General features: G+C 39.4%; 2 protein-coding genes across 14 annotated transcripts in view; both read left to right on the top strand.

Annotated features, from left to right (window-relative positions):
• Window positions 1–26,084, top strand: part of dst (dystonin) — a 255,373-nt gene that overhangs the window by 187,033 nt on the left and 42,256 nt on the right. For 11 of the 13 annotated variants that reach the window (XM_057848283.1, XM_057848279.1, XM_057848273.1 and 8 more), the window contains 20 exons: window positions 194–353; window positions 522–848; window positions 1,015–1,099; window positions 1,178–1,419; window positions 4,357–4,563; window positions 4,668–4,787; window positions 4,867–4,974; window positions 5,046–5,264; window positions 5,341–5,544; window positions 14,412–14,637; window positions 16,027–16,253; window positions 16,326–16,448; window positions 16,541–16,642; window positions 19,158–19,259; window positions 19,369–19,542; window positions 19,619–19,774; window positions 19,851–20,048; window positions 21,480–21,608; window positions 22,014–22,175; window positions 24,484–24,639. In XM_057848283.1, the coding sequence (XP_057704266.1) occupies window positions 194–353; window positions 522–848; window positions 1,015–1,099; window positions 1,178–1,419; window positions 4,357–4,563; window positions 4,668–4,787; window positions 4,867–4,974; window positions 5,046–5,264; window positions 5,341–5,544; window positions 14,412–14,637; window positions 16,027–16,253; window positions 16,326–16,448; window positions 16,541–16,642; window positions 19,158–19,259; window positions 19,369–19,542; window positions 19,619–19,774; window positions 19,851–20,048; window positions 21,480–21,608; window positions 22,014–22,175; window positions 24,484–24,639 (3,427 nt within the window). The remainder of the gene's footprint in view (window positions 1–193; window positions 354–521; window positions 849–1,014; window positions 1,100–1,177; window positions 1,420–4,356; window positions 4,564–4,667; window positions 4,788–4,866; window positions 4,975–5,045; window positions 5,265–5,340; window positions 5,545–14,411; window positions 14,638–16,026; window positions 16,254–16,325; window positions 16,449–16,540; window positions 16,643–19,157; window positions 19,260–19,368; window positions 19,543–19,618; window positions 19,775–19,850; window positions 20,049–21,479; window positions 21,609–22,013; window positions 22,176–24,483; window positions 24,640–26,084) is intronic. The other 2 variants (XM_057848284.1, XM_057848282.1) reach the window with 1 other exon arrangement.
• On the top strand, window positions 9,286–14,387 carry LOC130922965 (piggyBac transposable element-derived protein 3-like). The gene is made up of 2 exons (XM_057848288.1): window positions 9,286–9,484; window positions 9,826–14,387. Exons 1-2 carry the CDS (start codon window positions 9,286–9,288, stop codon window positions 11,736–11,738), a joined length of 2,112 nt encoding a protein of 703 aa, XP_057704271.1. The 3' UTR covers window positions 11,739–14,387.

Below are 26,084 nucleotides of genomic sequence, written 5' to 3'. Positions count from 1 at the left end.
TTAATCTTATTGCTATGACGTATGATACATGTTTTTGGACAGTTATTTTGTATTTAGGGGTACTTAATTCCAATTTACGCAGAAAAAAAATTCAATTAAATTCAATACACTTTCCCATTTAGCTAAAATGAGAGGAGCATCTTTATCAGTTATTAGTCCCCCAATACTGATATTTTCTCCTTGTGTGTGTTAGGCATAAGCAACTGCAGAGCATTTTGGTGGTCACTCAACAGTTCTACGAGACTCTCGAGCCTTTGAGTGACTGGCTCGCCATAACAGAGAAGCGGCTCTCCAACTCAGAACCACTTGGCACAGAGACATCAAAACTGGAAGATCAGATCTCCCATCATAAGGTAATATTCTCTGTGTTTGTAACATTTTTGTTGTTGTTGAGTTTTCATCCATCATGTTTTTGTTTTATTAATTTTACAGTTCATTTGTTCCATTTCCATTCAATTTCAGTTGGTTTTCTGTTTTTCTTTTTTGTTCGGATCGCGTTGTTTCCCATCCCCTGCGCTCAGGCCATTGAAGAGGAGATTATGAATCACAGTAAAGAGCTGTTTCATGCCGTCAGTCTGGGTCAGATGCTCAAAGCTGTGAGCTCAGTTGATGACAAGGACTTTGTTCAGTCCAAGCTGGACGCTACGCAGGGTTCTTACTTTGAGCTGCAGGAGCGCTGCAGGAGAAAAGCTGAGATGCTGCAGCAGGCCCTGGCTAATGCCCACCTATTTGGAGAGGACGAGGTGGCGCTCATGAACTGGCTCAGTGAGGCACACACGCGATTGAGTGAAGTATCTGTGGAGGACTACGTAGTAGACACTCTTGAAAAGCAGATGGCTGAACAACTGGTACACACACCCAGCCCAGCATCTTTTTGTCTCTTGTCCAATTCAATCATGTTTCAAGTGATTTTGAGTGTTTTTTTCCTCTGTTGTTGTTGTTTTTTTTTAAATCATATTTCTTCTACAACAACATACTTCATGTTATTTTCTAAAGTTGTAATTTCCATTTTAGGCCCTACAAAGTGATATTGAATTGAGGAAGAAGAATGTCGACCAAGCCCTCTTCAATGGGATGGAACTATTAAAGCAAACAACAGGTATTTTCACTAGTACTACACATCTACATTGTACTGTTTGTTTTGTACATACAGTAATTTATGGTTCTGTAATTACAGGTGATGAGGTTGTTGTTATCCAAGGGAAATTGGATGGTATAAAAACAAAGTACGCTGAGATCACCTCCATGAGTGACAATGTTTTGAACACATTAGAACGTGTTTTGAGTCTCTCCACAAAGCTGCACCATACACATGAGGATTTGAGTTTATGGCTAGAAAAGGCAGAGGCTCAGATCAGTTCTTATATGGATGAGCAGCCAATCGATGAGCAACTCACTCAAGCCCAAAACATGCAAAAGGTAGGATGGTGTCTGTAAATTTAAATTTAAATATATAATGAAAAAAATAAATAAATTCAATAATTAGGATTCAAAGCATGTTCAATATTCAAAGCAGAAAACTTTCCATATGAATGATTTATGTTGACATCTTTAATATGGTTTTATTATTGTGGATGTCCCGGTCGCATATTTTTGCACCCGAATCCGAATCATTTATTTTGAGAATCTGCTGATACCCGATCCAATACCAAAAAAAGTGTTCAAAAAAGTTCCAAACATGTAACATACTTCATAATGTATCGAAAGGAAACGGGGCCGATTCATACGGGCCTATCTCCGTCAAAGCTGACCGAGTGGCAACACAGACAATGATCTTTTTCCGTTGAAAATTATTTGTGAATAAATGCCCAAATCCCTGAATTCTTTAGAGATATAGACGTAAAACAGTCTCGATTCTTGGTTAAAAGTAAAAAAAAAAAAAAAAAATGTGCGGGTAGCATTTATTTCACGTAAATATTGTGAACTATGAGTCTAGTCAGTAAGGAAATTAGCGGCCACCATATGTAAACAAAGAGCTTTTTCCGTTGAAAATTCTTGTTAATAAATGCCCAAATCCCTGAATTAGATAGATATCGACGTAAAACAGTCTTGATTCTTGGTTGAAAGCAAAACAAAAACCGTGCAGTTAGCATTCATTTTACGTAAATATGTTGAATGTGCTGCTAGTTAAGTTACTGTGGCGGCCCCCTTAGTCCAACAAAGAGCTTTTTGCGTTGAAAATTCTTGTGAATAAATGCTTAAATCCCTGAATTCTTTGTAGATATGGACGTAAAAGAGTCTCGATTCTTGGTTAAAAACAAAAAACACCGTGTAGGTAGCATTTATTTTACATAAATATTGCGAAGTATAATGCCAATTCTGTAGCAGCCAATTTCGTTTCGAAATGCTTGCATGGTACGAAAAATAATAATATGATAATAATAATTACCTTGAATCCTCGAACAAATCACTCATGAGACAATCCTTCCTGTTTGTATGCGGTACAGCTTTTGTCCTTTTTCAACCTAAATCCGGCGTTGGACGCTGCATGTGCTGACTAACTGCGACCAACTGCAAATAACTGAAGCGGACTGTAAGACGGCCTCCTACTCTTAAGACGTTGCGCACTGGCTGACCAATATGACCTGTCAATACAATTACGAAGTCAATGCATGTTACTGTCCCACTGTGCTTTCTTCATTATGTGAATTATTTTTAAACAAGAATAACGTCGAAAAAAGCTTGTCTTTATTAAATGCTTAATTGAATAAGTCCACTCACTTTATGTAACATACTCTATATCAAAGAAGCCATGCCAAACCACAGGAACTAACTGCAAGTTAACATACTGTCAAATATGTTCTGATTGTATTATTTGATAAATATTAACAATTTTTAACCAGTAAAATAACAAACTTTAGAATGAATAGTGTCAGTATATTTGTATTAAATGGGCATGTGCCGAGCCCATATTTTTTGTCCGAGTCGCCTGATTTTGATAATCTGCCAATATCAAATCCCGATCCGATACCGAAAAAGTTTTTTTTTTTTTTTAAACAAAAGTTCCAAACATGTTACTGTCCCACCGTGCTGTCTTCATAATGTGAATTGTTTTTATCTTAAGGGGCCGTTTACATGGTGACTCTCTGAGAAGACGAAAAATTTCATGTTTGCATTTATATGGTCTCGTCTCCATTCGAACAATGTCGCAATTCTGAATGAAAACGATGTAGTATTCATGCCAGGCCCTAGGGGGCAGTGCAGATTTACAAGGCGACAGCGAATGATGCACTATTACCTCCTCAGCCCGGAAGACAACATGCCCGCCCACTCCAAGCAATGGCATTTTCTTTTGTTCAAAAAGGCACAAAAATGGAAACTTCAACCTATTTAAATTAAAATCATTATTAAAAACAGTAAATTAAAGCCGACTTTCCGCCATATTTGCTGTTTTTAATGTTTAGTACCACCGCTGCGCACGCCCAATGTGACGTGCACGAGTGCTGACGTTATCGGCGTGGTCCGCCGCGGGAACTTTTGATATGCATGCGGAGCAAGCCCCCCTCAAGCCCCCGCAATGGAATTCTTCCACTTTGGAGGCAAGATTCCAAGGTTTGCGTCTTTGCCTTCCGTCTTTGCCGACACCATACGAACGCGAGGCCTCTCCGCAACACAGTCATTGCGTCTTGGTGTCACAGAGTCGCCATGGAAACTGCCCCGAGAATAACTCTGCAGAGAACAGCCTGTCACTCACACAATGAGTTGCCACAGCACACTTATGCAAGTAATGCTGATTGACAGATTTGTGCCTTTGATCGTAGAGCTTCAAAGCTTATCTGGCAAGATCAAAGCCAAACACCTGTCAGTCATCGTTAACTTGAAGTACCAAACGCGAGCTGGACATTTTTGGCAACTCTGCTTAGCAGGAGGGAGGGTGAGAGGCTGTGGCGCTGTACGAGCATGAAGCACAAAAACATCTAATTTTTAAAATTAAAAACCCGATCCTTTTCACCCGATCCTTTGAAAAATGGCCCGATTGGCCTGATTTCCGATCGTATCTGGACATTCCTATTTTTATTATAGTTATTCTTGTATGAATGAACTCACATGTTAATAACATTAAGAAGGTCAAGGTAAAGACTTGTTTTTAAAATTTCTGTTTTCATGTTTATTATTATTTTTTTAATATGCAGCAATTTTCTAAAATATAAAAGTCCAACTACCTGTTCACTAAACTACCTAGTTTGAACTATAATCTGTCCGTGATCTTTCATAATTTGATACTCAATAGGAAAATTGTAAATGTTTGTCTTGAGATTTACAATATTTCAAATATTGCAACAATAACATTGATAATAATTTAAAATAGGTATTTACTACACAACATGTTTCATTGCACTCGAACTTGTTTTTAAGACTTTGCTAAAGGAGACAAAAGACCGAAAGGCTGTAGTGGACAAGCTGAATGAGTTGAGTTCCTCCCTCTTGGATCTCATCCCTTGGCACACTCGAGAAGGTCTTGACAAGCTAGTGACAGAAGACAATGAGCGATACAGAGCTATCTGTGACAGCGTCGCTCAGCAGGTCGACCGGATCAACGCCGACATTCTTAAGTCACAGCAGGTGACCATGAATGAATGGAGTGATTTTTCCTAATCTAGCATTTTCTTTTTTGGTTCTATTCAAACTTTTTTCCATTCCTGAAGTCTGTTTCCTGTTTGTGTCAGTTTGAAGAAGCAGTAGAATCTGAACTAGCATGGCTCAAGAATGCTGAGAATAAGCTGCTGTCCATGGGAGAGATCAAACTGGGGCATGACCAAACTGCAGTCCAACTACAAGCACATAAGGTCAGCCTCTCGCCGTCTGTGGCTGAGTGTGTTGTTTGTTAAACATCCAAACAAATTCACTTAAGCCTTTTTCCCCCAGGTCTTTTCTATGGACATAATGAGACACAAAGACTCTGTTGATGCAATAGTTAAAAAAGGAAAAGCCATCATGAGCAGCAAAAAGCCAGAGGAAAAAGAACTATTAAAGGTGAAAGTAATAGCAAGTGTTTTCTTTTATTTAGTCTTCGGCATACATTATAATATCCGGTCTCATGTCAGGCCAAGACCCAGACTCTGGTCGAGAAGTATGGTGCGGTGAGTCAGCTGAACTCGGAGCGCTCTCTCCAGCTGGAACGAGCCCAGTCTCTCGCGAGCCAGTTCTGGGAAACCTATGAAGAGTTGTCACCATGGCTTCAGGAAACCCTGAAGATCTTTAAGCAGCTGCCCCCACCTGCCATCGAGTATGATGCGCTCAGGCAGCAACAAGAGGAGCTCCGGGTAAGAAGACACAGAAGAGTACATTCAGTTTCTTTGTTCAAAAGGATGTTGTTTGAAAAATGTTTTCCCCCTACAGCAAATGCGAGAGCTGATTGCCGAGCACAAACCACACATTGACAAGATGAATAAGACCGGACCTCAGTTATTGGAACTGAGCCCAAAGGAAGGGCTGCCCATCAGAGAGAAGTACACAAAATCCGAGCAGCTATACACCAAACTGAAGGCTGATGTCAAACAAAGAGCTGCTGAGTTGGATGAGGCCATCTCTAAATCCACTCAGGTGAATATTTTCATATTGAACTAAAATATTAGAATGTCATAATTTAAAATCATCTCATGTTAACTGAGTAGAATTCTGCATGAAAAGAAATGCAGTGTATATTGCAGAAAACTGCGATTGTTCGTGATTAATTGATTTTTCGCGATGATCTCTGATGCTATTTTTTGTGCGATTAATCTTTTTCGCAATTTATGGATTATTTAGGGTTGTTTGAGTTTTTTTACGATTGTGCCCTGCGATTGGCTGGCAACCAATTCAGGGTGTCCCCTGCCTACTGCCCGAAGTTAGCTGGGATAGGCTCCAGCACCTCCGCGACCCTCGTGAGGAATAAGCGGCATGGAAAATGAATGGATGAATGAATGATCAATTTTGGCAATCGTACCATTTTTACAATAATTTGATTTCTGGCGATGATTCGATTCTTTGCGATTACCGTATTTTCCGCAGTATAAGGCGCATTGGAGTATGAGGCGCACCTTCAATGAATGGCCTATTTTAAAACTGTTTTCACATATCAGGCGCGCCGCATTATAAGGCGCAGTAGTAGTAGTGTTTGGTGATGTGTTATTTATTCATTTCAATTCAATTATTTTCTGTAATGGCCACCCCAGAAAGACGTAAACATTTCACACACCCCCAACTCTCTGCCGCCACTGTAAATAGTATCATTTGTCTATTAAATTATTATTATTATTATTATTATTATTATAAGTACACCTCTGCATAACAGTGTGCCCTTTTTTATATTAAAGAAAAAAAAGGAATATAGATCAACTTACAATCAAGTATAACTTTATTAACATTGTTTTGTTTGTAACAGAAAAGACTTAAAGTGCACCAATTTGCCTGAATAAAAAAAAAGTCATATCCAAACCGTAAAAATACCCCTCAAGCTACATTTTTCGACCATTTGATACTGAAAAATAGATGAAGAATTTAATAAAATCAATAAATAAAAACATTCAAATAGATAAGCAACATTAACTCAGAGTACAATATACCAATTAATTTGACAGAGAAAAAAAAGGCAGCATCAGCTCATTTGCTATGGTGTGTGGTTATTTTGCACTGAGCAACTTGGTATGCCACCTTATATGATGCTAACAGTGTTAGCTGGTTTACTGATGTAGCACTGACAAAGCGGGACAGTTGTTGACAATGTTCGGCACGCTTAGCTGAAAAAAAAATCAAGAGGCTTCTCAATGTGATTGGGGTCTAATGTCTTTAAGTGACGTCTTAATTGATTTTCGCTTCCTGCTGCCCTCTACAAATATTTGAAGACACAGTAGACAAACTTGTCTTTACTCGTCTCCCGCTGTATTAAAAGTCAAAGCCAAAAGCCAGACACTACATACGCTTAGTCATATTTCCTCATCTTAGCGCTTCATATCTCCAGTGCTCGTTGCTGTGTGCTCTTGTTTGGTTCAAAAATACCGCACGCACTCTGAAAATGAGAGCGCCACTGCCACCCACTAAGTTGATGTGCAATTACACTTTATTCACTTTATTCTAGTAGTTCCCTGTAGTCACATGCGCCACACCCGGCATCGCACTGCGCCCCCGTGGCGGGCGCGTCCCACTATTTGAGAGGTACTGCTCTAGATACAGCGTCGCTAAAGGGAATGTCTTGCAACGATTAACCATTATTGATCCATATTCAAGCATCAGATTAAAAACGCACTGTCGTCCTTTGAGAAAATTAAAGGCTTTTAGGTGTGCCTTATTGTGCAGAAAATACAGTATTAGATTTATAGACGGAACAACACAAACCACCCACTGCACTAACCGAAAGACGGAATTGATGGGTGCCAACATCTCTCGCATGTAGTGTGGAACAAAAAGATCAATTAAGATCAATTAACGAAACGTTTTCAATTCTAGCTTTTGTCATTTCATTCATTTTTGTTAATGATAATAACCTTAGTTCATGAAAGTCATATTCAAAGATTATGGTAAGTCTTTTTTTTTTTTTAATTACTGATTGAAAACTGCCAGACCTAACCACTGAGTTAGGCTTTTGTTGAAAATTACATGTACATGTACTGTACTCCATGCACTATTTCATCGCTTAGTCTACAGCTAAAAATGTAGGTACTAAGGCTGCAAAAACTAATTTGATTAAATCTGTTGAGAGAAATGGGGGAGGAAATGTTTTGCATTCATGTTGAAATAATGTTCCTGTTGCTTGTTATCATTGACATATTATCTTTTCGCCACAAGATGGCAGGATGGGACTTAATTGTCTAAAGTGCTACATTTATTACTTCTTTGTGTTTGACTTTGATGACTTTGATTTGTGGGATTGCCCGTGAAGACAGCAATGAGAGAGGATGTATCCGCATGTCAATGGAAATTATATACGCCGAGTTTTGGCTGAAAGACAACTTATTCTCCATCAATTCTTCCTACGAATGCAATGTTGAGCTGCAACCACCTCAACAGGTTATGGGCCCAGGAGTCATTCGAAGGTAAAGTCAGTTTCCACCGTGTAGAAGGTCGCGAAGGACAGCGTGCTCACGGACTGCTGATTAGCGGAAAAAAGCTAACAGGCAACATGGATCCACGAGGAACAAGTAGGTTACCTCGACTGGCATTTGACGGAGATGAAGCTAAATATGAAATCTGGGAAACTAAAATGTTTGGACATTTTCATCTAATCGGGCTAAAGAAGACAGTGCTGGTAGGACCAACCACTGAAGCCGAGAGAGAAAATGATGAAATGAAAAATGCGGATGCGCATGCTGAAATGATACAACTTCTTGATGATAAAAGCCTTTCGTTAATAATGAGAGATGCGGCAAATGACGGAAGAAAAGCTCTGAAAATATTAAGAGAATATTATGCTGGGAAGGGAAAACCCAGGATTATAAATTTGTACACCATGCTAACATCTCTTCAAAAGGGAACTGAAGAAAGCATAGTGGACTACATAATAAGAGCTGAGACCGCCATCACAGCATTGCGAAATGCAGGTGAAACATTGGGAGATGGTCTACTTATCGCAATGGTCTTGAAGGGGCTGCCAGAAAATTACAAGCCATTTACAATTCATGTGGCGCATACTGATGACAACATGACATTTGCAGAATTCAAAACCAAACTCCAAAGTTTTGAAGAAACGGAAAAGTTAAATGCAGCAGAATCAAGCGACAGAGTGATGAAGACTCAAGCAAGAGCTTCAAAGCAAGCCACAAAAGCAAACGCTCGTGACCGGATCAAAGACGACACAGAGTTGGGGTGCTTCAAAAAGGCCACCGTGCAAAATCATGTCGACAAAAAACATGGTGTAGTCTGTGCAAAACGGACACGCACAAAGACACCACTTGCAGACGCAAGGAAAAACCGGACGGAGCGAGAAAAATTGCTGAAGATGGAGATCCTGACTTCGCGTTCAAGGTGAGAGATGAACAGCCCGACACCAGGCGGCAGGATACACACAGCATCCGGGAACGAGGCCTGATGGTGGACACGGGAGCGACATCTCTTATCATCACTGACGTGACCAAGTTCAAAAGCTTCCAGGAGACGTTCAAACAAGAGAACCACAGCGTCGAGTTGGCAGATGGTACCTGGTGCAGTGGAGTCGCACTAAAAAGAGGAGATGCGGAGTGCTACCTGATTGACAACGGATGACATGATAGCTGATATCATGACAAAACCTGTAACAAAGTTAAAATTGAAGAAGTTTGACAGTGTTATTTTTGGAATTTGAAATTTAACCTCCTACGACCTGGCGTCCACATGTGTGGACATCACATTTTTGGTTGTCAAGACTACAATGTTAAATTTTGGACTACAAGGGCCTGGCGTCCACTTATGAGGACGTTAAGCTTCCACCTAGTGGTGGAAGAAGAGTGTAACAAAGCACATGTCAAATTCAAGATGGCTGACAACCCACCCAAACATTCTGATGGCTCCTCCCAATCCAAAAGTCGACCAGGTAAAAAATTCAAACAAATTTCATGGCTGATTCTTGCTCAGATATGTTTAGAAGTGTTCAATGTGTGTTGTGGAAGTTAAATTTTGCAAAAGTAAAAAAAATTGACGATTTACCATGCTGCTAAACTTGATGTACACATATGTGGACAGAGGGACTTAGTTTTGATGGTTTTGTTGAACATGTCCACAAATGTGGATGGAGGGAGTTGATTTAGAATTTGTATTTTGGGATGATTTTGTTAGAAAACATAATTTTATACAGTACAAACAAATATGTCATGTTTTATAAATAAATATATGTAGATTTGTTTTTGATTTGAAACAAAATGTTTTTTTTCCTAGAGCGTTATTCTCTGCAACAAGTAATGAAAATGCTGGGGTTAATTGGTGGAGAAAACTCTGAGGTGGAGGATTTATCAGATATCGATGATCCTGTGGGAGATGCTGAATATCAACCTCCTCCCACCAGCAGTGAAGAAGACAGTAGTGGGTGTGAGGACCCCGTGCCACAGCCCTGTCAGCCTATCAGGGGACGCAAACGTTTGCGCGAGGAATACGAGGGATATCGGTCAGATCGTGACATTGCCACATCACGCACCCCCAGGCGTCGCTCTCAGACACCGCAGGAAGAGGCTGATGTCTCAGGCAATGTCTCTGAAGATACAACACCAGGACCCAGCCATGAAGAACAGAACAACAAAGGGCGTGGAATGCGATGGAAGGCTTCTTCGCTTACCCCACATCAACCTCCGTTTGACCACGAGGAGGAAACTGTTCATGACAGAGAAGGCTGGACCCCCCTGGACTACATACAACAGTATATTGACACAGATTTGATAAAAATCATTGCAGATTGCTCAAATGCTACATCACTGTCTAGAAGTGGAGATCCACTCAACACAACAGCTGATGAAATTTTTCATTTTTTTGGTGCCTGTATTTTGATGTCTTGTGTACCATATCCTGCAATCAAGATGTATTGGTCTAAATCCTTGAGATTCCCTGCCATCACTGAAAAGTTCACACGTGATAGATTTTTCCGACTGAGGAGGTCACTCAAAGTGCTCATTGATGAGGATGTTCCAGAAGATCTGAAAGAGTGTGACAAGTTCTGGAAGGTGAGGCCTTTTCTCAACCGCATTCTGAAAGGCTGCAAATCTCAGGCTCGGCCACAGTGCGTTTCCATTGATGAACAGATGATTCCATTCACAGGAGCTTGTCCATGTCGACAATATCTGCCGATGAAACCAAACCCAGTTGGCATCAAAAACTTTGTTTGCGCAACATCAGATGGTATAGTACTGGACTTTGAGATTTATCAAGGTGCAGATGGACTCCGTGAACAAGTTGAAGAACCAGGGAATCTGGGTTTGGGAGGCTTGGTGATCGATCGTCTGTCTCAGACTCTGCATCCTAATACAAATGTGTACTGCGATCGATTCTTCACATCAATCCAGGCAGTGGAACACATGATGAAGAAGCATCTGTATATAACTGGTACAGTTATGAGGAATCGAGTTGCTGCTGCAGCGCAGAAATTGCCAAGTGACAAGACCATGAAAAAAAATGGAAGAGGAACCTCAGCACAAGTTACCAATCTGGATGGAAACATTTATGTCACCAAGTGGTTTGACAATAAACCAGTGTTGATGATGTCTACTGTACATGCGAGAGAGCCAGAAGACACGTGCCAGCGATGGGACAAGAAACTGAAACGGCATGTGACCATCTCTCGACCATTTGTTATCCGTGAATACAACTCCAAGATGGGTGGAGTTGACCTTGTGGATAGAATGATGAGCTACTATCGAATGAGTGTCCGTACAAAAAAATGGACATTGCGGATGCTGATGCACTTTACCGATCTGGCTTTAGCCAACAGCTGGCTACTGTACCGCAAAGACCTCACTCTGAATGACACACCAAAGAAAAACATCATGCAGTTCCTTCAATTCCGCATGGAAGTGGCCATGACCTTCTTGGCTCAGAGAGACAATGACAACTCTGACTTTCCAGAGCAGGAAGATGACACAGAAGTTTCAGTCCAAGGGAAATTGCGTCCAGTGCAGGAAGTGCCCCACATCTCATTCCGCAGAAAGGCTAATGCACATCTGCCAGAAGTGGTACACTCAAAGAACGCATCACGATGCAGAGCAAAAGGATGCTCAGGGAAAACTCGAGTGCACTGTGTTACATGCAAGGTGTTCCTCTGCTTACAGGCAGATCGCAACTGTTACGCTGCCTTTCATACATAGGCATGAACATTTTCCCAAGGCAAAAAAATGTTGGAGCACATTTGGTGTGCAAGTTTCATGTTTTATGCCATGTTCAGAAATTGAAATGAACAGTTCAACAGTAGCAATGAAAAACATTTTTGAAGTGTACTTGTTTTTCTTTTTTGTCCTCCTGCAACTGTTAGCAGCACTTCATATGACTTGCGTAAAGGGGCACAAGTTGTTGCTTTGAATTTTGTTTTTGCACTCGGAAAAACTGCTGCCATGTTCAGGCAACAAATAAAGTTTTGTACATCATTACTCAATTGTGACGTTATTGTGTTCACTCAAATTTAAAACGAATGTCCTCATATGTGGACATCATTTTTCTCAGAAACCACATCATGTAAAAAGATAATTCTTTGTTTTTACACTCATCAGGTCCCAATTAGCCTAAATATCAAAGAGAAAATAAAAATGTATGCCTTGCAAGAGTCCGGGTCTTAGGAGGTTAAAAGTTCATTTGGTTGTTAAAAAGGCCATCAACATGAGAACAAGTAGGGGTGTTGAGAGAAATGGGGGAGGAAATGTTTTGTATTCATAAATGTGTCCTCAGTTGATGTTGAAATAATGTTCCTATTGCTTGTTATTATTGATATATTATCTTTTCGCCACAAGATTTTGCAGGATGGGACTTAATTGTCTAAAGTGCTACATTTATTACTTCTTTGTGTTTGACTTTGATGACTTTGATTTGTGGGATTGCCTGTGAAGACAGCAATGAGAGAGGATGTATCCGCATGTCAATGGAAATTATATACGCCGAGTTTTGGCTAAAAGACAACTCAATTCTCCGTCAATTCTTCCTACGAATGCAACGTTGAGCTGCAACCACCTCAACAAAATCTATTAAAACTTATTTAGTTGCCAACAAATTTGCCAGCAGCTATGAGCAGCCCCGTTTGGGTCCTTGTTTGTGTTTAATGTGAGGCCACGTGCGCACACGAGCCAGCGATTAGAGCAAGAGAAAGAGAGAGAGTTCACAGCTACACTCAGGTTGGGTTGCTGAACCAATAATATTACAAAGTGTTGAGAGTTAGATTTTCTTTTGTGCGGCTAGAACCATTGTGCCTCTGTCTGAGATGAGTAAATGAAGCCAATTGTATTGTTTGTATTCTTTTTTGATGAGACGTTACTCTTTTGCACGGACCCCTAAGCTAGTTAGCAATTATGCAAATCAGTGTCCTAAAGCAACACTTGGTAACTCTTCAGTTTGGGTTGATTTTAGCGATGCCAGTGGACAAAAGCGGTAGTGTTTTGCCTTAAGGAAGACTTGAGTTTCCCATGAGGACCAACGCACACCCTCACAGTGCCGTAAAATCATCAATCAATCAATCAATCAATCAATCAATCAATCAATCAATCAATCTGCCGGTCGCCTGCAGATGGATTAAACAACATTTCTCTTTCTATTGGCTGTGTAAGGGATGAATAGTAAGAAGGTAAAGAATCCAGTTGTGTCTAAACAATAGCATATGACAGTTAGCAACCGTGTGGCTTAGTGTGGCTAACTCCCCCACCCCACCATTCTGTATATCCTGATAGCTTCCCTTTTTTCCTCCTCAAACAAAACTCCTTGTCTCTTTTGTTGCTCTGCCATTTTTGCAGGATTTGCGCGAAAGCGTTCTCATCGACATCCGTCTTCATAATGAAGGGGGAAAGGAGAAAGTGGTGTATGCTGTAACGCAGTCAGCACATTTGTAGTTTTTTTTTTTTTTTTGTGTGTGTGGCATAGTTCCTGCCATCCTCCTCAAAGTGGATTAGTGTCAGTGAAAGCGATTAAAGACCCCTTCAAGATATAAAAGAGGTGTCACTTAACTAGTTGTCAGTCGACATATTATCACAAATCTTATGAAAATATTTTATAAATGTTGAAAAGTTACCTAGTGTTGCTTTAAATGTCCATTTGTAATTTGTTTTGGAGAAGCATATTAGCATTTGAGTTAGATGGAGTTTTAGATAGTTAGATTGAGTGTTAGATAGTACAGTTGTCTCATTTCTTTTTATAAAGAAACCCCACACATAAACCCATTCATATCACAGCTTAGTCGTCTTTCACCATAAGCTCCCTTTCAATCTGTAAATTGCTATACAGGAGAGTGTGCTTTGAAATTGGATTTGGATTGTATTTATGACCAACTGTTTAAGAAAACTGATTCATTACGGTCTGCCTCCTCTTTATTCGATTTTGTTTTTTAGTTTGTTCAAAGAAAATAAATGAGTCATTTGTATCAGCGCTTTGCCCACATAGAAAAAAATGTCAAGTGGCACTTTTTATTATTTGAATGAACAGGACTTTTGTCTGATTTGTAAACTAAGAAATTCTTTTGATGTTTTATACTCAGAACCATTCTTTAAATATTTAACAAGTTTTATGTACTTAAAACAGTACAGTTGTAGACTACTATTAAGTCAGGAAGCTGTAATAAAATGTTTTGAAGGAAACAGTCATCCATTGTCTACAACGTTACTTACAACATGGCTAAAACAACCTCAAGTTAAATTGAGAAGGTAATTGAAAAAAGTGATATTTGTTCGATTTAGCGTATAATTAATTGTCCTATTAATCGATTACCCTAGTAGGTACGTTAGACTGTTTGGAATTAAATAGTTGCAAGACTGATTGAAATGACCCCTTCTGTTATTCCATACCAGTTCCATGATAAAATCGCCCCAATGCTGGAATCCCTTGAGCGGATAGCTGAACGCCTGCGTCAGCCTCCCTCCATTTCAGTGGAGGTGGACAAAATCAAGGAGCAGATAACAGAAAATAAATGTGTCAGCGTGGATTTGGAAAAACTGCAGCCTTCCTATGAGACCCTGAAGCAGCGAGGAGAAGAAATGGTTGCGCGATCAGAAGACAGAGAATTATCTGCCAAAGGTAAAAAAAGTGCTTCTATACATACACGTGAAATAGACTGTGCATGTTTATGTACAGTATACAGCAGAGGTGTCAAACCGATTCCACAATGGGCCGCTGTGGGTCCTGGACTTTGTTCCAACAGATTCAGCACAGACAGTTCAACCAATGAGGTTTCTGCTAAAACAAGCAGCACCTGACTGCAGTCAACTATTATATATTTTATTTATATACTGTTATATTTGCTATGAAGAGGCCCAAAGAGAAGTTGGACATAGACTTCATAATGTGTTGACGGGACACGGGGCCGATAAATAGAGGGCCTGCATTGTAGGCGAGGCCGTCAAAGCTGACCGAGTGGAATCAGACCTTTTTTCGTTGACAATTCTTGTGAATAAATGCTTAAATCCCTAAATTCTTTATAGATATGGACGTAAAACAGTCTTGATTCATGGCTAAAAAAACAAAAAAAACGTGCACTTAGCGTTTATTTGACGCAAAAATGTCGAAGTACAATGCTAGTCTGTTAGTGAATGTAGCTAGAGGCCGCTTGATATAAACAGAGCTTTTCCGGTGAAAATTCTTGTGAATAAATGCTTAAGACCCAGAATTTTTTTTATAGATATGGACTTAAAACAGTCTCAATTCTTGGTTAAAAGCAAAAACAGATGTGTACTTAGCGTTTATTTTACGTAAATATGTGGAAGTACAATGCTAGTCTGTTAGTGAATGTGGCTAGCAGCCGCCTGATGTAAACAGAGCTTTTTTGGTGAAAATTCTTGTGAATAAATACTTAAATCCCCGAATTGTTTATAGATATGGACGTAAAACAGTCTCGATCATTGGTTAAAAGCAAAAAAAAAAACAAAAAAAAACTTGCAGTTAGCATTTATTTTATGTAAATATTGCGAAATATGACTCCAATGCCGTAGCGGTTAATTTCTCCCTTTTAATTTTTTCACGTTTTAAAATGCATGCATGGTACGAAAAATATAATAATTACCTTGAATCCTCGAACAAATGAGACACTCATTCCTGTTTCTATGCGGTACAGCTTTCGTCCTTTTTCAACAGAAATCCGGCGTTAGATCGCTGCATGCGTGTGTTGGTGAATAGCTCCTCTTGATGTGGGTGGCTCCCTACTTTAATGGTAGGTGCAGTGCATGACCGATCTGAGCCGTCAATACATAATGAAGTCTATGACTTGGACAGTTTTTAGGTTAACAACATCTCTAAACGATTCATCAACTACCAAATTCATTTATCAATCGATTAGATGTTAATTATTCGATTTATCGTGGCACCCTAAGGCAACCACAGCTATGATATGGCCCACCTGTGTGTGTTTGTGTGATCGTGTAAACTTAAAACTTTGCAGTAAAAATATTAAACAAATATTTCTCCTACAAGCTGTACAAGACAAACTGGATCACATGGTGTTCCTGTGGACCGATATCCAAGTCTTGCTGGAAGAGCGAGAGGCTAAGCTATTAGATGTGATGGACCTCGCTGAAAGGTTCTGGTGCGATCACTGCGCACTGATTGTCACCATTAAAGACAGTCAGGACCTCCTAAGGGAGCTAGAGGAGCCTGGAGTGGATCCTTCAGTTGTCAAACAACAACAGGAGTTTGTGGAGGTCTGCACAGACACAACTTCTGTAGAAATGAGAAGTGTTTTCAAGTCTTAACATTTTTTTATACCTTACAAGGGTTTTAAAGAGGAGATTGACGGGTTTCAAGAGGAGCTGGATTCAGTTCGAAACCAAGGTTCTGAGCTCATGACAGCCTGCGGAGAACCTGACAAACCAGTGATAAAGAAAAGCATTGACGAGGTGCCTTCTTTTTTAAAGAATCGGTTGATCATACTATTATTAAGGTTGCACTTGTAGTACGATCTAATCACCTTGTGATGTTACTCAACCAGGTGAACTCTGCATGGGAAAATCTCAATAAGACTTGGAAAGAACGAGTTGAGAGGCTGGAAGAGGCCATGCAGGATGCAGTGCAATTCCAGGATGGCCTGCAGGTACACTGATCACTGCTTGTGATATATATACATGTTGACATATTCATGACATTATTTTAACAAAATTCTAATGAATTTTATTGTGGTACTGGAATCCTTTTCGGCATCAGAATGTATTTAAATAATAAAAATTAGACTCTAAAAGAAGACTTAACTGGATACATCGTGGTTATCTACAAATGAGGAGAAGGAGGGCAACATTTTAAGATTTACACATGTGTTCTGTTTTTGTGGAGTAGTGACAAGAACAATACTTTGAAACAGATTTCAAGGCTTGTGATTTAAAAGCACAGTTGTAAACCACAGAGCGCCATCAATCACAAACAGCTACAGTGATGCAACTGTTTTATGAGCGTCCAATTAACTCTGATACCACCCACAGTGCTTTGCTATATTTGGATCAAAATGCAGCCCAATTCAATTGTTTTATTGGACCTTTATTTGATAAATTGTAAAAGCATTTTCTACGGTCCTTTAAAATGACAGGCTTTGTTGTTGTTTTTTCCATTCTTTATGCTATTTATTTTATTTATATTGTATTTATTATATGCGGTTTTTACTCCAGAACAGCCTGGGGTAAAAGCAGCTTTGTATGTGAAATTGGAATGCTTTGTTTTTAAGTCGCAACCAATATACCCTTTATATTTCCATGTGTCTGAGCAGACACATAAGCTCCCTGAGCACCCTAGGGACCAATGTGAGCAACATCAGATGTGTACGCTGTGGCCACACATCATTATCACGCCTGTTGAAAACCTTGGATCATACATGGCTTTTTAAAAGAATGAAATTACAGCAGCAATTTTCATTAGTTTACTTTTAAGATAATTGATTTGGCTCACTTAAAATGAAAAAGACAAAAAAATTGCTGTTCATGAGATGTGTACTATGTTATTTGTGAGAGTCCTGCTTTAACCATAGGAAGAGTCCTTCTTTGGCCTGGGTAAGGTCTGGCATGGTTAAATTAAACGCAATGAACGTCCACAATGGGAGTATATCAAACCCCCACATTAAAACTCCAGACAATAAGGACACTCAAAAAACAAAAAACACAGAAAAAAATCTCACTCAGTTTCACCGCTTGTTCTTCTATTTGCACATACCCTAACAGCCATTCTATTTAAAAGGAACCGCATTTCTATTCTACTTTGGCTTGGTGAGTGTTGTATAGCTGCCCGTTCCCTTCACCACGATAAGCGGTGAGCATTTGCGTCTCTTAGCTCCGCTACACTGTTGTTAGCTAGCTTTCATGGCGCATATGAGCAGGGCACATATGGATAATACTGTCAGTGCTATGATTGGCTGCGTAGCGTAAGTTAAGTGATTTATATCGTTATTCAGTGATCCCTCACTACTTCACGCTTCAAACTTAGTGCCCCCAGTCATTCGCAGGTATTTTTTTCAATTAAGAAACAAATAAAAATGAGCTGTCCTGAGCTGATCGTGTAGTCTCTCTCCCTTCCTCCCACTGCTGTTTGTTGGTGGCAGTGCACTGGAGTTGTTAATTAAAGTCAACAATAATTGACGGACAGTTAAGCTTTGATCTGGCCAGAGATGCTGGGAAGCAAAGACTTCAAAGCGCCGCATTCGTCAACATTGTTTAACATGTTAAACAGTTGCTGTGGCAACTCATTGTGTGTAAGTGAGCGGATATGAGTGGACTCACTCAATGAAGCATTTGATAAAGACAAACATTTTTCAACTTTTGTTAAATGGATTGGACGTCTACATTTTTCTCGTTTAAAAATAATCTGATGGGAAAGTAAAATTTTAAAAACCTATCATAATTATTACCTTTGAAGTGATTAACAGCCATTAATTGAAATATATATATATACGTTTTTATATATATGTTTTTTTTTTAATAAACTTTGAGGAAAAAAGTGAAAAAAATATGTCTCATATGTATCTCTTTCCAATGATAAATCTGAATAAATAAAAAAATTTAAAAAATTGGGGGGGGGCGCTACTTCACGGTTTTTCACTTATCGCAGTAGGTTCTGGTCCCCATTAACCGCGAAAAACAAGGGATCACTGTACTGGCTAGAGACCTATTACTCATCGAGTTACATTGCAAAATTGTATAGAATATGATTTTTTTGGTCTAATTAACTACACTGCATGAATTAGATATCAATTAATACTGTAGCACTTGCAAAAAGTGGCAGAAGAATCTTGCTTCAGTAAATCAGCACAGGAGTGTAGCTCACTATTTACCCTTTATTTTTCTCCGTACCCACCCAGGTCATGCAAATCACAACTATATACCGTACAGTACAATCCTGGTGTAGTAACCCATCAATGGAGCATCACATTGCCGTATCGAACGCGCTGACACATCACTGTGTCGCCTACAGTGGTCCTAGTGACGCTACAATACGTTTCTGTTGAATTGTATTTTGTACGCTGCATGGACTTTCTTGTGTGCTGAGTATGTGCAAGCACTGCGTGATTGTGCACACGTGCAGTTTAGAGGGAACATTAGTAACAACATATTATTTTCCCTTGCACACAGGGTATGTTTGATTGGGTGGATATCCTGGAGAGCAAACTGGACTCCATGTCACCTGTGGGCACCGATCTAGAAACTGTCAAGCAGCAAATTGTTGAGCTGAAGGTACAGTCCAAAATGTACTGTGCATTCAAATCATTAAATCAAACAGGATGTAAAGAATTATGCATTCATTGATTGTCAATATCACTTTGTTCTGCTGCATGTGTATTAGGAGTACAAAGTTGAAGCGTACCAGCTGCAGATAGAAATGGAGCGCCTGAACCACCAGGCGGGCCTCCTGCTGAAAAAGGTAACCGATGAGACTGACCGATGCGCCATCCAGGAGCCGATGTACGAGCTCAAGATGCTGTGGGAAAACCTGGATGAGAAGATCATCAGCCGACAGGTGGTGAACAATAAAAAGATGTCTGATGGTACCCTCGCTCATTGCCCAATTTTAATGTTTGATGCTTTTACCACAGCACAAACTTGAGGGAGGTCTATTGGCACTGGGACAGTTCCAGCATGCGCTGGATGAGCTGCTGGCCTGGATGAGCCACACTGAGGAGATGCTCAATGAGCAGAGAAAGGCAGGAGGAGACCCTAAAGCCATTGAGATTGAGCTGGCCAAACATCATGTAAATGTTGTCATTTCTTATCGCCTTGTTGAGAATACATAATTAGTTGACTTTGTGCTCATTTTTTTCACTTCAGGTCCTTCAGATTGACGTTTTGGCTCACAAATCAACAGTTGAGACAGTGAACAAAGCAGGCAATGATCTTGTGCAATCTAGTGCTGGAGAGGAAGCCTCTTGCCTAAAGAGCAAACTGGAGAACCTAAACCAGCGCTGGAAAGCCATTCTGGAGAGGACAGAGCAGAGGAAGCAGCAGTTGGAAAGTGCTCTGCTCCAGGTATATAAACATATTAAAATGTAATATTGTTTTTTTTGGAAAAGGATTCATTTAGATTAAGTCTTATTCACAACTTTGGCATCAAAATCAGAAATGTCGAGAGTTAGATTGTCTTTTGTGTTGTTTAGAGATTCACCGATATGGGTTTTTCAGGACCGATACTAATTATTAGTAGTTGGAGGGGCTGATAACCAATTTTTGGGGCCGATATTCATTTGCTTTCACTGAAGCTGTTCGCAGCCAAGTGTGAAGCGGTTGGGATGAAGATCAGCACCTCTAAATCAGGGACCATCGATCTCAGTCGGAAAAGGGTGGCGTCGGGGATGATCCTGCCCCAAGTGGAGGAGTTCTAGTATCTTGGGGTCTTTTTCACGAGTGAGGGTAGGAGGGAGCGGGTGATTGACAGACAGATCGGTGCAGCGTCTGCAGTAATGCACCGGTCCGTAGTGGTGAAGAAGGAGCTGAGCCGAAAGGCGAAGCTCTCGATTTACCAGTCAATCTACGTTCCTACTGAACGAAAGAACAAGATCCTGGATAAAAGCGGCTGAAAGAGTTTGAAATAAAGAATTTGACATAGAGCGCTGCCCTCAACATGAATCGAAACCGCGGATTTAAACCTCTCTCCCAGTTTTCATTTGGCACCGATTGACCACGGAAAACCGTACTGTAGATACAGTACGTATGATCCTTTTTCATTTCATAAGTAATTATGAAGGAACTATTCACTATTCAAACTAGGAACTATTTTCTCCACTAGAGGGCAGGGCACATGCTCTTTGGATGAATAATACTTCATTTGTTGTTTTTTTTTCTCTTACCGGAGTAAAATTATTATTATTATTTGTTTTTTTTTTTGTATTTCTGTAATGGGTTATTATACAGAATCATTATTATCTGGGTCTTTGCCTTTTTGGCAAAGGCCAGATAGTGTTGTTCTGCAACTTTATTATTTATTTTTATAACAACTGTTTATTTCGATAAGTTTGTGCTGAAAGAAAAAATACAATTTAAAAAAAATATATATTCATAAGCAGTTACTCATAATGTTACATTACTTGAGTATTCTTTTCGCTGAATACTTTTTTACTTGTACCTGAGTAAATTTTTTGGATGACTATACTTTTAGTTGAGTAATAGTATTTTGAAGTAACGCTACTCGTACTTGAGTACAATTTTTTGACTACTCTACTCACCTCTGGTTGCAGCCCTAATTCAAATAGAATACTGAATACCATTGATGTACATAGTTCAATCACTTCACATTGTTTTCCCTATCAGTTAGATCTACATGCTGATATTTATGCAACAGAATGTATGTCAAACATTGTTTTGCTAGCAAAATGAATGAATCCAAAAAAATGAGAACCACTCCCTCCGAACAATGAGTGTTTGTGACACCTTTTGTCTGACTGACATTGTATTGTGTTGTAGGCCCAGGGTTTCCATGGTGAGGTGGAAGATATGCTGCAATGGCTGAAAGACACAGAACGTCAGCTGTTGGCATCAAAGGCTGTGGGAGGCTTACCAGACACAGCCCGCGAGCAGCTTAACGCCCATCTGGTACGTGTTTAACAATGCGAGATTGCGCATGCAGATGGTCCGGCCGTGAGGAGTCGGCCAGCTCTGTCTGCTCTGTGAAAATTGAATGAATCTTTTGGCTCCACACTGCCAAAGATGACCAAAAGACTTCATGGTTTTTAAAACAGTTTTCAGAATAATCTGAATGTCATGTCTCCAGGAATGTTTTCTTTTCCTTTTTCTTCCATTTATGGTACTTTCATTGCGTGTTTTTTCTAAGGAACTTTTTTGAAAGCAGCATTTCTGGAGAATATTTACTAAAGTACAAACATGATACTGTTTAATTGTTTGTGGGGACATGGTGACATGCAGTTTTAATGTTATACTGCTGACATAGAATATACTAGTATTTTCCCTAAATAACTGTTGTGCCATGTCATCACGCAGGAGTTGTGTTCTGCCTTGGAGGTGAAGGAGGAGCTGTACCAGGAGTTGATGACCAAAGGTCAACAGCTGCTCTCTATTACACCGGAAGGCAACACAGAGCAGGACCTTGCAAACCTGAAGGAAAAATGGGATGTGACACAAGCCAAAGTTGCTGATCGGAAGGTATGACTCCATCTAGATGTTGTTTTCACAAAAAATCAGGGGTGAAAGTGGGCCGGAATGGTCCGGTACGCTGTTCTGTTATAAAATTCGGGTGCGGAATGGGGGGGAACGGTGCTTGATCCCGAAAATATGACGGCAACAGTCACATCTCCATGTTGAAAAAAAAAACCTGCCAGGCTGCCACACACGCATCTCGCAAGAAAACAATTTACTAACGCCAGATTTACATACACTTGTATTAACAACAAACTTAATAAAGTGCTTGTGTTGCGTCATCCGTTTCCACCGATATTTATTATTTATTTGTTCCACGGAGTTCTCTCAGCATGTGTATCTGAGTGCGACGAGACAGTCGACTCGTGCCGATGTGCCCATGCGCGCAACAAACAACCCTGCCTGGACTCCAGTTGTCCATTCAATTGGCTGACATAGTGGCATGTGTTCAGCATGGATAGTTAGTTCTGATTGGTTCAAATGCACATATTTCTGGGACAAAAAAAAAAAAAAAAAAAGAACGAGCTTGTTGAATTCATGCGATAAAAAAGGGCAATGCAACGGAAAATTGATAAGATCTTTAAGAGAAAGGAAAACATTAAAGATACTTATTTAATTTGATTTTATTTGCTTTGAAAACATCCATTTTATAATGTCTAACCCCAGAAATAATGAACAGAATTTTTTAAATTTGAAAGCTTTATGTTATCCTTAACATAATATAATACATTAAAAAAAAAAAATTGTATATATGTTCTCTAATTTGTATCATAAATGATAGATTAATCATTAAATGCTGTTGTCGTGGTAAAACAAATATAACTAAAGTGAAAATGAACACAATAAGGTTTTAAACATTTTTTGTTGCAATGAAGTCCCGAAATGCTTGTCTCAAATGTGATACATTTGGAAGTATAGTTAATGTGCACTTTGGACTTATTTTTGTTCATTTACCTATGTTAGGCAACTTATTTATTTCCCTATGATATAAAAAAAAAGTCAATGTTTGCGTTATCTTCAATATATATTCAATTTCATTGTCCATTATGTAAGTCATTTGTACTTATTTATGTTAATGTATATTGCTTTTTTTTTTTTTTTAATAGTATATAAGTCAAATGTTTACATTAAAATTGTCCATAGGTATGAGTGTGTGCATGAATGGTTGTTTGTCTCATTGTGCCCTGCGATTGGCTGGCAACCAATTCAGGGTGTACCCCGGCTACTGCCCGTAGTTAGCTGGGATAGGCTCCAGCACCTCCGCGACCCTAGTGAGGATGAGCGGCGTGGAAAATGAACGAATGAAAGTTTACATTATCTTCAATTTTAATGTACTGTACATCCTATGTTCTTAAGTAGTTAAAAATGAATTGAGGTTATGCATTTAGATGTGAGGAAGTGAGGGAAAATAAAAATTAGGAGATGGAGGTTCGGGTTACTCTAGAGCGTTTTTGTTAACTGTTATGTTGCACATCATTGAAAATTTTGAATGAAAATCAGTTTCTCATGTATGCTTGGTGACAGTATGTGTAATGCAGTGGCTTAATGCATGTGTAAAAACAGTTTTTTGTGTGTGTATGTGTTATAGGTATAACTGAAGTCCATGCTGTGCCAAAAGCATATTTTCTGCATTTCAGTGGTTTTAGGAGGTTTATGAAGTAAAATGCCTATTAGCAATATCACTTAGCTATGCTATCTCCACAATAACACAGTAACAAATATAAATGAGACCTGTGAGGATAGCTAGACATAATCAACATGTTCTTTTTTTGTACCTTAATAGATAAACCATCTTTAAGACACACACATACAGACACACACTCCCACTCACCCCCAGACACACACCCACAACAAAACAAAGTGACTCTCTCACTACAAATATGGCCTGGCTTCTTGCTGAACCATTTTGCTTCCTCTTTACTTTGGTCCCGTTCCCAGAATCACAGTGCGGTCTGCAGCCAAACAAAGTGTTCCCATAATAGAATAGAGAACTGACAACTCTTGAGTCCACGTTTAGCCCTCTCAATGACATATGAGGGAAATGCAGCATCAAACATCAACGTGCTAACATTGTTAGCATGGCTGTGTGACATGAGCATGTGCCCCAACGGATGTTTCTCATCATTCAATTAAAAATCCATTAGCGAGAATCTGTTTCACCATCGACCTCCATGGTGAAAATGTACTTCCTCATTTGATTTGGGCTTGTATTTGTGATTATTTTGACTCAGTGAAGATGATTTCATACTGCATCTGTGTTTAATCAAGATATCATGTTAAAGGGTGGCTCTTCACTGCGTTTTTTTGTCCACAGGTGAAACTGGAAGAGGCTTTGACGTTGGCCACAGATTTCCATAACTCTCTGCAGGACTTCATCAACTGGCTGACCCAAGCAGAGCAAACGCTGAACATGGTGTCACCTGCCTCCCTGATTCTTGAAACCATTCTATTTCAAATCGATGAGCACAAGGTAATGCTTGCACAGAGGGAATGGTTACACAACCTCAAAGGCGTAGGTTTGCATAGGGACGTTAGGGACATAGCAGTACCTATTTTTCAGGATGCTTAAATTGTCCCCACCAACTTCTAAGCAACCTTATTTGCATTATATAATGACTTCAGTTATATAGGTAATTTAGATTTCCTTCCCATATGTGGCAAGGGTAGAATTGACCCAACCATTATTAAGTGAATTATTTTCATTATGTTCAGACTTTGGTCTTGACTTTGATTGGCTGATGACTTGATCACCACACACGCACACTCACACAAACTCGATTTATGTCAGATTCATGTCAACAACATGCCGCCCCCTTCGAAGAGGAGGGATATTAGTTTTTTTTTTTTTTTCGGCCACCACCAGCAGCAGCAGTCACTGTAAGTAATGTAAAAAGACGTCAATGTTGTGGAGGTGGAAAACACACCACTAATTTTGCTACTGAAGGTCCGACCTGCATCAGAGTTAGCATAACATTAAAATGTATGAACTTCCTAACCTGCAAAACCTGAGTAAGAATCTGCTTAGAGAAGTGTCCTCCTGCATGTGTTTTCAACTGTTAATATTAAGTAAACTGTGAGAAACGTAATGAACTCTGATGAAAATTATAGAACCAGCAAAACGTGAGCAAGAAGCTGCTTCGAGAGAGAGGTCCCAAGACCCAGCCTGTGTTTCAGAAAGTGATGACAGTAAAAAAAAAAAAAAAAAAACATGCCGATGCGTTTCTTCTTGTAAACAGCCTAGTTCTGAAGGAAAGAAGGCTTGAGTTTGTTGTGACTTTACACGTTTGAAACCTAACACCTATTAGTGCATTTCATTTGCAGCCTATGCAGACATTTTTTCACATAGTCATACATTAATCATAACCGAGGTAAAAATTAATGCCGATTTAGATTGTTTCCCCTAATTTCTCAACCCACTGATGCACTTTAGAGATGCTTGTGGACAAAAGCAGTAGTGTTTTACCTGAAGGAAGGCTTCATTTTTGTTTATTTTAGTTAATCCCTGACTAAAACGTTTTTTGGTTGTATTGAATTTACTTGTTTAGACTTATTCTTTATGTTAATATAATTTATGTTGAAATATTGCCATTTAAACTTGCTCGTAAAATCCAGACATTTAATCTGTAAATTTCGAAAATGTTTCTTGAGTAGTTTCTTGAAAACAAATTGTTGGAAAACAAAATGTTGGAATCGAACGGTATCAACTGAACCATTACACAAGAAAGTTAGTATAAGTGAATACATATTTATTTTGTATTGATCATTTAGCCTATCAATTAATTAGGTTCATACTTGTGAGAAATATAGCCCTGCCCCCCGTTCACCAAATCTGTTTAGTCTTATTATTTCCCCATCCCTAGCAAAAGGTATACAAGCAGGTTATGCTGTTATATCGTCCCGACCAATGTTGAGACC

This window comes from Corythoichthys intestinalis, chromosome 10 (genome assembly GCF_030265065.1).
Source record: "Corythoichthys intestinalis isolate RoL2023-P3 chromosome 10, ASM3026506v1, whole genome shotgun sequence".
NCBI lineage: Eukaryota > Metazoa > Chordata > Actinopteri > Syngnathiformes > Syngnathidae > Corythoichthys > Corythoichthys intestinalis.
Note: the sequence above shows the minus strand (reverse complement) of the source record. Positions and strands in the feature narration are given on the sequence as shown.

Coding starts and splice junctions, on each gene's coding strand:
- LOC130922965 (XM_057848288.1), top strand. CDS start 9,286: ATGTGTGGACATCACATTTTTGGTTGTCAAGACTACAATGTTAAATTT. Junction 9,485..9,825: donor CCAATCCAAAAGTCGACCAG/GTAAAAAATTCA, acceptor TTTTTTTCCTAG/AGCGTTATTCTCTGCAACAA.